At 34.1% G+C, this 17,281-nt stretch overlaps 1 protein-coding gene across 1 annotated transcript in view; it reads right to left on the reverse strand.

Annotated features, from left to right (window-relative positions):
* Positions 1 to 17,281, reverse strand: part of LOC149425353 (uncharacterized) — a 149,311-nt gene that overhangs the window by 39,486 nt on the left and 92,544 nt on the right. Inside the window, exon 2 of the mRNA XM_089650567.1 lies at positions 11,551 to 11,645. Within this exon, the coding sequence (XP_089506693.1) occupies positions 11,551 to 11,605 (55 nt within the window). The 5' untranslated portion in view covers positions 11,606 to 11,645. The remainder of the gene's footprint in view (positions 1 to 11,550; positions 11,646 to 17,281) is intronic.

Consider the following 17,281-nt stretch of genomic DNA (forward strand, 5'->3'; position numbering starts at 1 on the left):
GCACCAAGAGTATTACACTGCACTATCGGACAAAAGGATTGATTTATTGATCGAAATCACCGATTGGAATGCAATGTTAAAATTGTCTGAACCAAACATTATTTATGCAGAATTAAAATCGATTTTTAAAAATATTTATGAAAAAAGTACCTTTACAAAATTAAAAACAAAAAAATTTCGAAATAACCAAAAAACTTGGATGAATGACAGTCTCGCTGAAAGTATTCTAATACGAGATGCCATGTGGAAAAAGTGGAAAAACACGCCTAATAATAAAAAATATGAAATCTCTTTCAAAAAATATAGAAATAAACTTAATAAACAAATATTAAACACAAAAAAGGCATACTACAATAACAAATTTAATCACTGTTTCAAGAACATTAAAAAAACATGGAATGAAATTAATACAATTTTGTGTAGGAAAAATAAATCTGGTTGCGATGAAGTCTTATCTAAATATTTCCTAAAGTCACAATCTTCTGATGCAGTGGCAGAAAATTTTGCTAACTTTTTTGATGAAGGAGTTAATAAGTTGTTACATGAATGTGATTTCCGAGCGTCTAATCACTTGCAAGAATCCCTACCGCATTCAATGTACTTACCTAGAGCTAATGCTAAGCAAATTGAATATATTATCGGAGGTATGAAAAATTCAAAGTCACCGGGCATAGATCTAATTCGTATGTTTGATTTAAAAAAACATGTCAAATTACTTAGCCCTGTTATTGCTCACTTTATCAACAGAATAATCGATACCAGCCTCATCCCCGATGAATTAAAAAATAGCATTGTAAGACCTATTTTCAAAAATGGAGATCACTCCGAAATTAACAATTACAGGCCAATTTCTATTCTCCCGGCACTAGAAAAAATTTTAGAAAAATATATTTCGATAAATTTAGATAAATATTTGAATAATTTGAATATTATAGATGAATGCCAGTACGGGTTCCAGAAAAAAAAAAGTTGTGATAAATTGCTGGAAAAATTTTCTGATTTTATAAATTCTCAACTTAATTCTAAAAAACATGTACTGGTGCTTTTTATTGACTACTCAAAAGCTTTTGACACTCTCAGCCATATACAATTAATTAAGGTTCTTGAAAACATTGGAATCCGGGGTAAACTCCTCTCATTCTTTAAAAACTACTTAACTAATAGAAAAATGAACGTAAAGATTTTAAATGATATGAGTAAAGGAAGACATATTAAATCAGGAGTACCGCAAGGATCAATTTTAGGTCCAAAATTGTACATTATATATGTTATTGTTATGTCAAAACTCTTTAAAAAGGCCTTTAGATTCATTTTTGCTGACGATACTGCACTTGTAGTATCCAATGAAAATCCTATCATAGCTATTCAACAATTGCAAAGTGACTTTAACGAGCTACTTAAATGGGCTCATGATGTTGGTTTAATTATTAATGTTAAAAAAACAAAATGTATGTATGTAAAATCACCAAGCCTGGGAATATGGAATATACCCAAAATAATTGCTCATAATTCTGAATGTATTCATAGAAAAATTGAAAATATTTGCCACTGTGAAACAATTGACTTTACTAACGAATATACTTATCTGGGACTAATAGTAGACAATAAATTTAAATGGGATAAACAAGTGGCTAAAATCTGTAACCAGCTCCGATCTTTTGCAAGTAATTTTTATAAACTGAAATTTGTTTTGCCTCATTGTACTCTTAAAATAATTTATTTTTCTATGGTCGAATCCATACTCAGATATGGCATACGAACTTGGGGGCACTCAAGCAATATTTATATTAAATATATACAAAACTTACAAATTGCTATAATAAAAAAAATTGTACCACCGAATATCTACAGACAAAGAAGTAATCTAAAACTACTGTATGGTTCTGAGGGCCTACTTCCAATAAAGGGTCTTCTTTGGTACATTATTATAATGGATAATGAGGGAGATAGCGAATATAAAAAGCAACCGGTGCATAATCACACAACAAGATTCACTGAAAATAAGGGCCTCATTATTCCAAGAGTAACAAATAAGTATGGAAGCCGAACGCTTAAATATTTAATACCAGAGATTTTCAATAAATTTAATAATTATTTTAAACCTCAGAATAATGAGAGACCCTGCCCCAAAAACACTAAGCGTTGGCTAATAAGCGATGAATCAATGTATCTCTGAACATTATTATTGATGTATTCCTGAACATCTCAACGTACCTGCCTAAATAATTTGTATATAGGTAGGTACTTTGATATATATTATTTTGTGATATTGTTTATTGTATAATTTTGTGTCATACATGTATTAAAAATTAAAAATGTTTTATATATATTATTTGTAGAACCTACAGACAAGCCGTCATGTGTGACAGCTTTGTGGGACTGCATATACCTGTATCTTTAAAAATTTATAATAAAAAAAAAAAAAAAAAAAAAAAAAAAAAAAAAATACTCTGCTATGAGTATGGGCATCGAGGCGAGGCTTAGCGAGGTGACCAGACCGCAGCAGTTCTGGGCTCAACACGGACTGTAAAAATGAGCTTTGCTAATAAGAAATTACTTGAAATTGGACCAAATGAAATTTTTGAAAAGGAAAAGTGTTAAAACGTACGTCTGTATTGTTTTCAAGTTGATGGGAGATGATGCTTATGCCTGCTTGAGATTTTCTTAAAACAGTTAAAAATATTAAAAATTCCCCACTGACTCCGGTTCTTAACACTTCTGAGTCGCTTCCACTTGGGTTACCCAAATAGTCATGTTTTTGAACTTCAACGTGGTAAAAGTTTTTCCTAAATAGTGGAAATAATATCAATGGAATTGATAATATCAAAATGGTGGTTAGAAGGAATCGAACAGCATGCTTCAAAATAGAGTATTGAGGAAAGGGAAATCATTACTAGTATTAATGATGAAAGTGTTCCTGCCCTTTAATTGCCCATATCGACTTACTGTCGGCAGCGGAACGAAGCAGTTAAACAGCTGGCTCAGTACGCGGCGAGTTACATAACGATAACTGGTCATTTTGTACCGCAATCCAGTGAATTTTATTTCGATGGTGTTGTGTTTGTTCGTATTTTCGTGTAGTGCAAGTTACACAAGCACGGCAGTGTCCGCGCAGCACTCGAGATAGATATAGGTCAACGGGGCAACATCTGAATAATAAACCTCTTTTGTAAAGCACTTATTCATAAACATAGAATTGCGTACCAATTTACAAAGAAGTATAATGAATTTAATTCTAACGAGTAGTTAGTTCAATAGGTATAACTTATTTAAATTAAGCAGGTCCTGATCGGTGGACTTGTGACATACTCCCGGAACCTGGAGGAGGTTCGCAAAGTGGGACTTATTTATTTTTTGTCAAGTGACAGTCTCGTCAAGAAAATAAAGCATTTCAATTAGCTAATGTAAGTCAGCCAGTCGATCTGATTTGAGGTCGGTAGATAAAGACAGCGCAGCGAGAGAATAGTTTATTGATGAGAGCAAGAAGAAATGGATAGTTGCATAGCGTCAGCAATGTAGAGTACAAACCTATTAAACGAAAGGCGAAATTGAATATTGTTCAAACTGTCTGCGCACAGATTGCCCTACCACACACACACACACACAACTCAACTTTCATATTTTTTTGTATTCAATAATTTCACTTCTTTTCTGTTTTTTTTTTTATATGTAGGTATGTGTTGTTATTTATTATTATTATTTTGAAATATGAAAAGCATTGCATTGCACTACCCCTGCATACATTCTGGAATAGACTATTCTCGAATTTTATTGGAATAACGTTTGAAGGTTATACCCACTTTATGTAATATATTTTTGAAGTAGATAATAATACTAATAAACGACGTAAAGTTATTAGGTTCCAATGGCAGAGTTACTTGAGGCGTTGTCCCCGTAAAACAGAGGTTCTGGGTTCGATTCCCAGTTGAGACTGTTACCACTTTATTTTTCAGAGTCTTGTTCCGTTTCATGGTTCGTTTAGATTTATTAGTATTATGTTCTTTTATTTTTTTATGTGAAACCGCAAATGAGTTCCAACTGTCAACTGTTTGGTGACCAAATCTGAATAACCAGGTACTTCCCCACCTACTATTTCCCCATCTCATTCCCATCCCCAATACCTTCAACCTCACAACATTGGGAATGTCATAGTCTCACCAGCTCCAAATGGTTGGGAACAGTTGGGACTCTTGTGCGGTATTCACATAAAAAATATTTTAAAAAATGACAGTAAATTTGAACAAAATAAAATCAATACAAAGTATGAATGTTTTTTAACCTTATGTATTTAATTCAAATATATTAAAAGATGGAAGCGTGTTTCTTCAAAGCATCACGCTTTTGAAAGCAATTATAGTGATTTAGTGGTAAGCTTTTTCTGTCCAGGGAATTGGCAATCATGGCGTATGGTGGAAAGCCGGTAGTGACGAGTGAAATGGTATTTTGCAAAAAATTCGCCTTAGTGGTCGAGTGAAAATAAACAACAAATATAATGACTTGCTAATGTGTTGACAGGAGATAGTGACGATACAAAAAACTGTAACGTGTTTATCGAAAGAACACAATATATTATATTTTTTGTTTGTTCATGGTCAAACGTACGAGTACCTATCCAATTCATTAACATTGTATTTTGCTGCTAAATCCGTGGCAAGAAGTAAAATCACGGGTTTGTTAATCGCGGTTACAAAAACTGATACGTGGAAATGACATGCGAATTAATAAGTCTTTCACGAGAATATTTCAGTGTCCCCCTGATAATGGACCACCTCTCAGAGTCAAAACTGTGATTATTTTAGTAAAAATAACTGAATATTTACGAATGTCTCATACTCAACTCGTCAACAATCCCCAGTTAAGGTTGCAATGTACCCTCGGCCCTGCGCAGCCATACTCTTGGCTGGTATTAAGAGGAAGCTACAAGCCAAAAATGTGTATATTCTTGGTGTACCTTATATTGTAGGTAATAGGTAATAGGCATTAAAATCGCTTGACAAACGAGTCTAGAAACGTTCGATTTCAAGCATAAAACTGGTTTTTATTTATTTTGTAAATAATTTTATAAGAAAGCAAAAAATTTAAATCAAGTGAAACTGTCACAGATAATCTTAGCTATAATACTGCATTTTTTAAAGTTGTTTCCTTTATGCGTTCATACATTTCTATAGGAATTTTTTTTTTTGGAAGTTTACGTTTATATTTTTTATTGAGTAATTTATTTTTTTATTTGTATTCTACTCAAGCGAAACGATAGGAAAACCTTCAATTTATCGAAAGCATATTTTTTGGTATTAATAATGTAGGTACACCAATTCGTTATAAAGATTAATCAAAATAGTGATTTGGCATTAAGCTTCGCCTTAAGTTAAAACAAATTTAATGCAATGGACGAGACTTGTTGGCGTTTTTTTTTAATTAACATTTATTTAAAGCAGTATTCTAATAAATTAAGTAATGGTTTTATATCTATTACAAAATAATAACAATCGGTTCCTGGAACCACACTTAACATTGAGGTTATTGAACAGAACGATTATAATTGATCCCGCCGAGAATAATTGGCTATATTATAAATAAACAAAGTGTTTTCGCACCAAGACCGCGGAACGCGCGCGCCAGTAGAGTTCCTGAATGACTTCCGTATCCGTTATGCCAACAGCTTGAATAGCTATGCGAGTTCGCTTTAGGTAAATTAAGCCTCAATCAGAACAAGGGGCTGTTTAGCGCGATGAAATCTTCCACCCTGGCAACACGGGATTTTGCAAGTGGCTACTAAAAACTACAGAGGCGGAAGTTGGCTACAGACCCGAGTATACAGTTCACGACGTTCGTTATCAAAAATATATACGAACTCCCCAATACAATGGTTTCACACTATGGGAAACCAATACTTAGGTGATGTCGATATATTTAATATTAAATTGGCGAATTTTGTGGATTACATAAAAGACTTATTTTATAACACTATTCCTAAATGGAAGTTATATTTTTGTAAACCAGTCAAATCGCTGTATTTTTTAATTTATGTTATTGTTATTATTAATTTTGTTTCTTGCATATATTATTTTTTTATGTAATTTTATTTTTATTATTTCTTTCTTATGTTTCAAAACAGTCATTAAAATTGTACCACCTATATGTAAAAGCCCTCTGGGCGTTAAATAAATAAATAATAATATTTGAATGGTTTGTAACCACCTCAAGGGCGATGTACAAATTTATCATATATTTATACAATGCTCCATCTTATTACTAACTATAGACTAGACAAACTATCATCAACTTGTGGCTAACATTGCATCCACTGGTACGTCGATCACTAATACAAAACTATATGTACAATGCATTTGACCAATAAAGGTGATGCTGCATTAGACTTTACAATGAACATATAATAATATTTATTTCCATTCTGTACAGGCATATAACATACAGGACCTTACTTACCTGGGAGGTCACTTGCGATTAACACTGTTTAGTGTTTATTAGAAATGTTTAGATACAATTCGCACGCAGAGGATATAATTGGATTATTGATTGAATGATAAACTAATGTTTATAAGATAAGGTTTTTTATGCATTACACAAAGGATAACAAATTATTATAAGCAATAATTAATCGCCTGAAATATCAATACAAATTGAAAATATCTCCCTAGTAAAAATAAATGCCGACGGGAAATCTATTCCCGTCGGCGGCATTTATTTTTACTCGGGAGATAATTTCAATTTGTATTGATATTTCAGGCGACTAATTATTGCTTATAATAATTTGATATACCTAATTGGAAAACATTTAATTGAAAATACTATTATCAATTCTCGTATTTATTTTAATAACATATATTTATGTTCTTTAATGAGCGTGTTTAGGAGAGGAAAAGCAAATCTTATATTGGGCGGTACAACAGTACAAGGATTTGATTAGAATTATCAATTTGGGAGGCGGGTTTGGGTACCGCCGCCCCGGAACCATTTATTGGATAACCAACACCTCTGCCATAGGTCACCCCAAGTGGCTCGCTACGTTTGGTGATTTAGCAGTGGTGCCCGGGTTCGTCGGGTGAGGTGTGTTCAGGATGCGCTGCTCGACCAGCCGCGTGGCATGCCAGATCTGGAGAGGCTGGTTTGGGGCGACCCTTTGACCTCTGGAACTGGTCTCTCGACCCATCGCCTTGCGCCGCAGCGGGAGTGATATATTCATACGTCCGTCACTCCTGGACACACTAATCCCTAGATTCCCATCCACCCCACATAACTTTTCTTACTAGAACTTCTTCTCCTTTTTTCCCTGAGGGAAGTTATGTTCCTCAGGGCCTCCTGTTTGGTGTTGTTGTAAAAAATATCTTCCTAAATGTGATTCGTCCCTCGGTATGAGACATATTGAGGAGTAAGGCTTCGAATAATGTAAATCCAATAAGAAACGTGTGATTAGGATATATTGTAGGCAATATATTTATTTCATGTATGATTCATACTTGCATACTTATGTTTCTATAAAATAGTATTTTTTAGTTCTTTTATGTTATTTTTATTATTATTTCATGTATAACTACCACAACACGGGCATTAGCCTAGTATGGTAGTTAAAAAATGTCAAAAATGTAACACGTAAACATTTATTAAATAATAAATTTTAAAAAAAAAAAAATATATATATATATATACATTTTTTTTTTTTTTTTTTTTTATAAGAAAGACAAACATTCCCGGGTTACGAATAACCCAACAATGTTTGAAAATCTCCTAGGGGAGACCTGTCCAAAACCGTATAGCTAAGGCAGAAGCTCTGTAGTTCAGTAATTAAAAATAAGATAAGGTTGATAGTAATTATTTTTATTAATAAATTTAATAAGGAACAAAACACAATAGAAAAATTTACGAAAATCTTATTCGTAAATGTATTTAAAAAAAAAAAACAAAACCTCCAATTTTTCCGGTTTTGCCCCGGGGGGTGGGTAAAACCGTATACCATATACAGTTTCTCAATTTTGTTGAAATTATGCACTATTTTGTTGGATTCCGCCAACTCGAATGCTAAGCTTCGAAGATCTTTGTAAGTTATCCCAAATAGGCGACGTTCCATGGTAAGAACGTGACCAACGAGTGATTTCGACACTCCGTAGATTTCTGATACTTTTAGGTAACCCATAGTTCCTGGGACGACACTCTAATTTTTTGCGTATTCTAGTCTTGACTTGTAGTTTTTCTTTGGTAATTACGAGGCATGATGATAACGTCTGTAAACACATAAAAAAATGCTTCAACGAAAATACTCCTGGTCAAAATCGTATACTGGCCGGTTTTACCCCGTACGGTTGTGCCCGAGAAATTTCTATTCACACATTCTTTCACAAATGTTAAACTTTTAACGAAAATCACCCAAATGTTTTACTTAATCAAATTTAAAATATACATAATTATAGTATGTGATATGTCACTCACCTGCAAATGATATAAACTTCACTATTAATTATTTCAATAACTGTAAAATTAGATCAGATCACCGAAAAACTTAATAAGCGTTTTATCTCTCCAGCGGGTAGGCTTGTTTTAACAAGTTTCTGCTGACTTGCGTTGATTTGGGGGCTTAACATGGGCGGAAGTCGTGGCGGGAATATTTAAAGAAATAAAGCTTTTATAGAGAAATACGGTTTTACCCCGGTATACGGTTTTGTACAGGTCTCCCCTACTACCACCACAGAAAGCCGAAAATGTTGCTTGTGTTGTGATGGAGGACTTAGCCAGCCGAGGAATCGAACACGCGACGCTCGGGTGAGACCCAAACGCTATGCCCACTCAACCACTGACCGGTCAAAAAGTTAATAACGTAATGCTACTCTCACGAAGGTATATTTAATTTAAGGTTGTGGGTGGTAAGTTTTTAGTTTAGACCTGAATTTTGTTGGGCTTCTTATTAACGGGTTATATTCATAGGACACATGTACCAAATTTTATTATTTTAAGTTTTCAACCCTTCTGTCTGATTGAAAATATCCCCATACTGGAAATGTTAACGTCAGACATAATTACAAAAAGCGCGAGAATTCGCTTTGGGTGACGGGCTCGACAGAGAAAATTTATTTTATAAACTAAGTAAAAAACGCCAAGTTTACTATGGAAATGCCTCGTTAAAAATATATAATAACTAGTAAAAGTCGCCGGGAGCTTTTTTAATCCAAAAGTGAAAAGGGCATTAATCATTGATTTATTATAATATTCCAAATTAGAAGAATTTATGAAACTAAGGATTTTATGTTTCTCAACATATCTTGCTTCTTTAGAATGCCAAAAATAGATTCCTGGTTGAATTTATAACAATAAATACTGCACGTAAAACGTGTCAAACGGAGAGCTTACAGAAGGAACTCGAGATCTCTATAATTGTTATCTAATAAGAAGGTAGGGAATTACGTGAGTCAATAAACGAAACAAAGGCCTACCTTTGAATAAGGCTGAAATAAGATTTTACGGAGATTGTCAATTCCTGGAATACAGTAAGTTAATTTAAATTTTCATGGAAAACGTTTCAATAAAATACAAATTAATTACTTGTTATTTACAAAATGAACAATTGAATCTTATTTTTCAACTGTAGTATTTTACCGTGGATACAAAAAAGCATTGAAAAAGTTACCGTTTTAAAAAATCCGTGTCACAATATTATTGTCAAGTCATTCACTACTTTCGGAGTAGGTAACATGCAATGGTGGATTTGCGCAGTAATCTACATTCAAGGTTAGGGCCGCGTTTAAAAGTTCGTCCGATTTGGCCAGACTGGAGGCTGGACGGTGGCCATTGTGGCGACTTGCGACCTCGAGCTGCCATATGCAGGTGTAGTGAGCGGTTTGGAAACGTATTAAGGATTTTATCGACATCCAAAAAGGAATAGGAGCGAGATAAATGGCATATTTGGTGTTATCCGATGACAGAAATGCCAACGTTCATTTTTTTCATATTAATGCCGAGATTCTACGGAGAGACCCTAAACCTGTCAGATATTTCAAACAGAATCTGCTATCGAGCAAATTTGTCGCGTAATCTATTTTCCTCAAAACCCGGTTATCCCTTTATCGGGAGGTCATGCATGAACATTTGAGTAAAAATCGGCTAAGTGCTTTTATTTCTTCTTTCAAATGGAGTTTCGAATTCAGTCCTGCGGATTCGTGAAAACCTTTTTGATTTTACATTCTTAAAAATACAGGTATATGTATTTAATGCGCATAAGAAATAACAATAGAACGAAAGTAAAAAAGGCTCACAAGAAATTATGAACATTAAATCGAAGAGAATTAAAATCAACCCTTAAAAAAGTTTTTTTACTATTATACATATTTTTTTTAACTTTCTTTGTTTAACCAAGGATTGTACTTTCTTCCTCTACTGGAGTCATCCGGGCTAACAACCTTGACGATTTCATTTAGTATATTAACTGCTGCAATGTCCTCCGATTTTAGAAAAATGCGTATATGTCCGCGTGTCTGTACGTGATTTCACCAGATAGCACTTGGTTTAAATTGCACTGACATCGACAATCAGTATATCTTTTGAGTTTCAGCTCGATCGGATGTCTGGAAGCGCGTTGATTTGCGCTTCAAAGTTTTGCATTCATTCCCGAACAAAAAAATTCAAATAGATGTAATTAAAACTATATTCATTTTCAGATACTTTTTCAATTCTTGAATGCTATAACCCTGTATTTGATTATTGGCAGATTAGTTCTACATGCAGGAAGATAATACAATATAAGACGACGCTGCCTTAGATAGTTACCCGGAAAATTAAGGCTTTAAAGATTCTCCGATATGGCAGAGTTGACGAAACAATATCACAATGGCCTGAATTAATGGGAAGCAACACACCATCCCTTTTAGCTGCAAGGAGTAACCATTCCCAGGAAAACATTAATAGGGTACAGTCACGGGGAGGAACCGCACACCCTTATGAAAAAAAAACTCGAAACCTTTTTAAACCCTTTCTAACACAAAAAGTGGATTGCAAATCTACTTTTTAAGATACCAACGCACATCATTTGTTGAAATTTGTTGCTATTGTCGAAAATCAACCTTTTGGCTGGGGACGAAATTATACATATTTTGATCAGATGATAGGTAAATAATAAGATTTTTCACATTAACTCTAGACATCATCTCTGTATCATTTTTGGAGATGCGTGTGGAGGGTCTTTCTGGGGGAAGGTTCCTTCAGTTTAGAGGGAGGAAACACAGAACGTCATAGAAACGATTCGTTCTCATGTGATATTTGTCAACCGTGTACAAATCTTGTGCGCGCGTTTGGGGTGTTTCAAGACTGTGCTCAAGTGCTGGGATCAATGCCACTAGTTCATCGCAGGAACTTCCATTTAAATAAAGATTGAACAAGGCATCATCCCCATCCGAAGCGTGTGCTCTTAAGCTTGCAATCCGTTTGCGAAGAAAGGATAATCTGTCAATTAAAATCTTGGGTAATCAAATATTTCGAGGCTCCAGACGAGAGGTGGCTGCCAAATTCAACCGTGTTAGCAGTCGTGTAATATGATGTTGGACCTACCAGAAACTGTGATGGCGGTGATCCAGAACCAGTGCATCCACCAGTGTAGCGTCATGACGGAGCGCGCATGCGCCGGCCCCAGCCGACTTCGCCACCTGGAGAAGAAAAGAAAACGAAAAATTAGCGAGTTGCACACTGAAGTTGATGAAGCTCGGAGCGAAGTAAAAGTCAACCAGCATTCATCCATTGAGTTATACAGGGTGTATCGGCACGTACCCGACAAACTTTAACCAGCTATTCCTTAGCACATTTGGAGTACAAATGTTATGGGCACTTTGCTGTCCAGAAACATTTTTTTAAATAAAAAATTTATTATTCATATTTTCACCACATGTCACCAATGTTTTATCCTTTGTAAAAGTTTGAAAACCATCTGGCAATATTTTGTTCGAGTTTCGTTGAATAATGTACGTACGTACCTACGTTGGCGCGCTTTTACAATCACAACGAAATGGCACGGCACCATTCGTCTCATTTTTAACTATTATTATTAAGTGTGTATGAAAGAGCGAGGACACTTTTTGACACACGTGCTAATAACAGCTGTTGAACGCGAGACACAATGCAAATGACAGTGACGGAGTGTGGATTTTTTATTTATTTTTTGTTTTTAATGGAAAAAAATGTTACTGGACAGCAAAGCGCCCATAACATTTTTTACTCCAAATGTGCTGAGGAATAGATGGTTAAAGTTTGTCGGGTACTTGCCGATACACCCTGTATATCTATACCTCCAAGCAGTCAGCACGGCAGACAAGGCAGTCACTGTGGGACCAGATTCCCGCACGCGGATGGAAATGAAGCTCGATTATGATGTGTACACGTACAGATTTACATTACACATCACCAGATACCAGATTATACTTATTGATTTGCATATTTGCACATGCAAAATGCTCTTTTTAGTAACTTTAATTATTTTACCCATGTGAAATGTGTCATCTAACTGTTATGTACCTAAAAATGAGTATTATTGATTTCGAATTGTATTAACATGTAAAGCTATTCAAAATAAACTTGAATGTCATTAAAAATACTCATTTGGGTTGTGTGTGTCTAGCTTAACTGTGGTTCAATGAACTCTAGAATTCGTATTTGCTTTAAAATTTCAACGGTTTGTTTAAGAATTCAAACAAGGGATAAAGAAGCACCTACATATAATATAATATTTTAACATAAAATTATTTCAATTGTCATTTTCAAAAATAGAACTGATGTGTCATAAGTTCAGGCAAGCGATAAATTACCTACCTACATACAATATAATATTTTTTACAAGAAAATTATTTTCATTCTATATTTGAAAAGTGTATCTTTTTCGTTTAAAATTTTTATGATTACTCTTGACAAGTAAAGTTAGATTTTTCAGGGGTCTACGCTGTTCCATTTTCAAGAAAGCGTTATTCACTAACCAGATTTAAAAACTTATATTCCGTGATTTTTCACGGGTTTGTGATGGTATCATTTATTATTTCTGGTGTTGTTAAGTGAAAATTTCAGGACTTGTATCGAATAATAAAATATGTATATTACGGCGTATTTTAGAGTAAATTATAATATAACACCACTATATACAAATGTACAGATCGATACTTCAATATTAACAATTCACATTCACACGCGCAGCCATAAATCGTTCATAATTAATCGGTTCATATTGACTTCAACAACACACAAAATTACACACAGCTTAACTTGATTCATGGACGAATCTCTTTAATCGGTGAATCAGTTCAATAATGTCTTTTCAGATTTTTGTAATGCCCGAAAAAAAATTTGATAAGGATGGTATTTTTATGTTGACGAATAAATTTTCTATAACGATTTAAAATGAGTCATTTTCCATTTGCCGCCAAAACGATACGTTAGTTTTTATGCGTGAATTCGGCGACGTTGATGGCAGCTATCTTACCAGACATTTGGCGGTGTCTGTGTCATAATAATGTTGAAGCCAGTTGGAAACGTTTAGGAATATGCGGTTTCAGATCATTTTTGAAAATATCAACTATGAATGAAAATTACAAGTTTTTAGTGAGATAAACATAATCAGAATAACAAACTTTAATATTTCCACACATTTTTAACGGTATTCATAGTTTGTGAAAATACCCCATTGATTCTAGTCGAGTTTTACATAGATTCGTTAGGTAATAAAAAAAGGTACGAGCACGAGTATCACTAGTCTACAGGGAAACCCAAATCTAATTTCAAGGAGCGTACAGGGTTAAAAAAACACAACGTTACAATTCCATAATTGAATTGCGCTCATGTCGGGGCTGTTTACACAGTAATCATGTCTACGGGGAGACTGAAATGAAATTTAAAAAACAGATAATATTCAGAAAAATTGTATCTTTTTTAGTAGTTTGCCGTATTTTTTGGTGACAGTCTCCATTGTGGAATTATTATCACTAATAATTACTATTATCAGAAGGGTGGAGTTTTGGCTAGCGATTTTGAATTTTACATGCCTGAAAATAAAACTCACGTTATCATCCGAAAGGGGGTAACTACGGTCCCCCATCGATCGCGGGGCGATCGTGTCTCTTAATATTTGTTTTGCCCTTTCCAGTAAAATTCAGATAGCAGTTATTATTTTCGTATACCTGCCGTTTTAATAGGACTTCGCCCAGCAGGCAATCATTGAGTAATGCAAAACGGTAAAAGAGATAGTGCAAAATTCAGCGTAACTTAAATACATAATTATTGTAGCCATTTCAAGTAAAATGCACTTATTTATGTCCGCGCTCCCGGCTTTTTTGCGGTGTGTAATTAAAAAGGAGGATCCGTGGGAGAAAGGGAGAGCAATTTCGTCAAATTTGTATTAATATTAGGTATTTAATATCATTAAAAAAATGTAATGAGATATTAAAAAAAATTCAGATGGATTAATGACGAATTTTTCTAACCTAAATTATAGAAAACCACAACTTAGATATCGCACAAGACTTTTGTTTGGGGGGTGTGCATTTCCCCCTTTGATGCGGGAGGGTTAAAAGAGAACATATAGTATAGAGAATATAAGTATGTTCTTGTCTACATAAGTGTCGAGGTGGTCTGAAATGATTAAGCATCACACGTTCAAATCGTGACAAGCGAATGGCGCCTCTTGCACATCATCTACGCTTGACCTTCTATGATTGTCTAGTTTATACTGCATACATGTAGACATATTCGCCATGCCTTGGCTGAAACATATAGTAAGGCGTCTACCATTCTGTTTTGAACTGTCAGCAAGTGAAAGCAAACGAAGGAAAAAAACATAAAGCTGTAACGCGGCTTTATACGGCGGGTAAAGAGAGTCAAGAGCGTTATGTAAATTGTAAATGGCAATGGCATTGGCTCCATTGACATTAACCATCAACCAAGGCAATATTTTCGACATTGGAAGCCAATTAATCAACAACACATAAATGATATGAAAGATTTTTTCGTTGATAACACATTCATTACTCATTATTCTAAATAAAATGGAAGTTCGTACGTTATACTATTTTTCATACAATAATAACATTACACGGAGAAACTTTCTGATAAAAAAATGCTTATTTCTTAAAAAGATCATCAAGTTATTAGTTTACCTGTTAAAAACGAGGTTTTAAGCCATCAACGTATGAATTGATAGGTATCCTGATAAAATCTAAGTAAAATACCAATGTCACGATGTCCGAACACGTGTGCATAGAAGTCCTAACATTTTTGCATTTCGTCGTGATCAATTACTAAGACAAACGCAGGTGGATGAACATGTTTTCAGACATTATTACGAATTTACCAACACTTTATCAGGAAGCGGATGACAGTACCGTTTTTAACAGGATGACTAATAATTTGAAGATATTTTCAATAAATCAGCATTACTCATTTTTCACCGTGTAGTAATACTAGTAGCTAGCTAAAAAAAACGGAATTTTATGTAGACAAAGAGGATAGAATGCCACACGTGTCTGCTCTGAAACATATAACATTAAACTCTAGTATTATTGATTGGCTCTCGACATGAACCGCCTCGAGCATTTGATTTATGTATACTCCTACTGTGTCAGATCTTCCTGGAACGTCTCCGACTCCTTATTTTATCCACTTGTTCATCATACTTCTGTCTCCGTCGATACGCTGAATGTTTTCAACCCATCAAAGCGATGCTTTCTTAACAAATTCACTATGCTTGAATTATTATTGGATATCCTCATTCGTTAACCTATCATATTAAATGGTTTTTAACTTTAACACACATACGCCTCAGGGATCACACTTCTATTTCTTTCAGTTAATACCATTCCTGAGAGAAAGTCCAGTTAAATTCAATTATGTCCTAAGTCCTGTATCTAAATTTCGATAATAAACAATTAGTTAATATTAATTAAGTGTTAATCTCAAGTGACCTACCAGGTAAGTATTGTACTGTATATTATCTCCATATATAGTTAGTAATAACATAGTAGAAATGTATAATATACTTGTACAGCTCCCTTTAGGTGATTTTGCACAAAAACAGCGCTATAAAAATCATCCAAATTATTATTATTTACGAATTCTTTTCTGCTCACTGCCATACATCAGGATTGGTATCAAAACATCGATGCGAACATTATTTGAAAAATATGATTTAAGATTTTCACGGCCAAAAGTATTTGTTATTTGTTTATGGGGTGTTATGCCGTGTTGCGCTAACTCCTTCTTTAGCCAACCTTTCGGACAGCATTGCCGTGTCCATCATCAGGGCAGATGTGTTATTTAATTTATTTATTTAAATAACACATCAACACGGCATAACACCCCAAAAACAAATAACAAAAATTATTTGACAAATTTACGAATTAATCCAAACACTAAAACGGTAAAACGACCAAAGCGGAAACATAATTTTAGCATCGTTTTAATTTTAACGATTTAATCGAAACGCTCGCTCTGGCACGCTATCTGAATAAGAAATATCTTAATGTGCGTTGAAACTTTCAAAATAATTAATTTTGAAAAGGAAAAAAAACATTAAAATGGCTATCAAATTATTTTATAAGAAATAATAATGCATTATTATTCTAATATAACGCTTGTTTTGTAATAAATACAACAAATAAGCTGAATTCATAATAAATCATAATACGAAATTATCTAAGTGTATATTACATTTATTAATTTATTATTGCATTACGCCCACGAGTCATGATGGAAGTTTTAGGCATTATATTATGCTAAACTATTTAGCAGAACGATAATTTTCACGAAGACGTCCACAGGGTGTCCGGAAGCTCGCAGTGGGCAGAGGCAATGGCAGCTCTAGCGGAAACGGGAGAACAAATCACACGCCTTCGTGAAGGATGTAAGACGCCTAGGAAAACTAAGTACTGGGATGGATAAAAAAAAATAGCGCAAACAAAATTTATTCTAGCAAATTTGATTGAAATACCATAATTATAAAGAATGTTAAAACGATAAGTTTTGACATCGTAATCAAATTTAGAAGCCTACAGAACAAACGTATAATCGATTCTAGGCAAAAAAATCCCTCATTATAACGGTACACGGAGAAAAATGAGTACGATTTTTTTAAGTCAAAATACTGTGAAAAATGTCACTGCAGGCCAATTTCTTAATTCAGAATATATCTGAAAACTTGTTCACGGGATGCGAAAATATTATAATTTTTTTAAGAATACGTGTTCCGACTTCCTCATAAAATATTCGTACTTTACTGATAAATTGTTATGAAATCTTTCAATTCCCATTC

Source organism: Hesperophylax consimilis, chromosome 3 (assembly GCF_061612785.1).
Source record: "Hesperophylax consimilis isolate HC1 chromosome 3, BYU_Hcon_1.0, whole genome shotgun sequence".
NCBI lineage: Eukaryota > Metazoa > Arthropoda > Insecta > Trichoptera > Limnephilidae > Hesperophylax > Hesperophylax consimilis.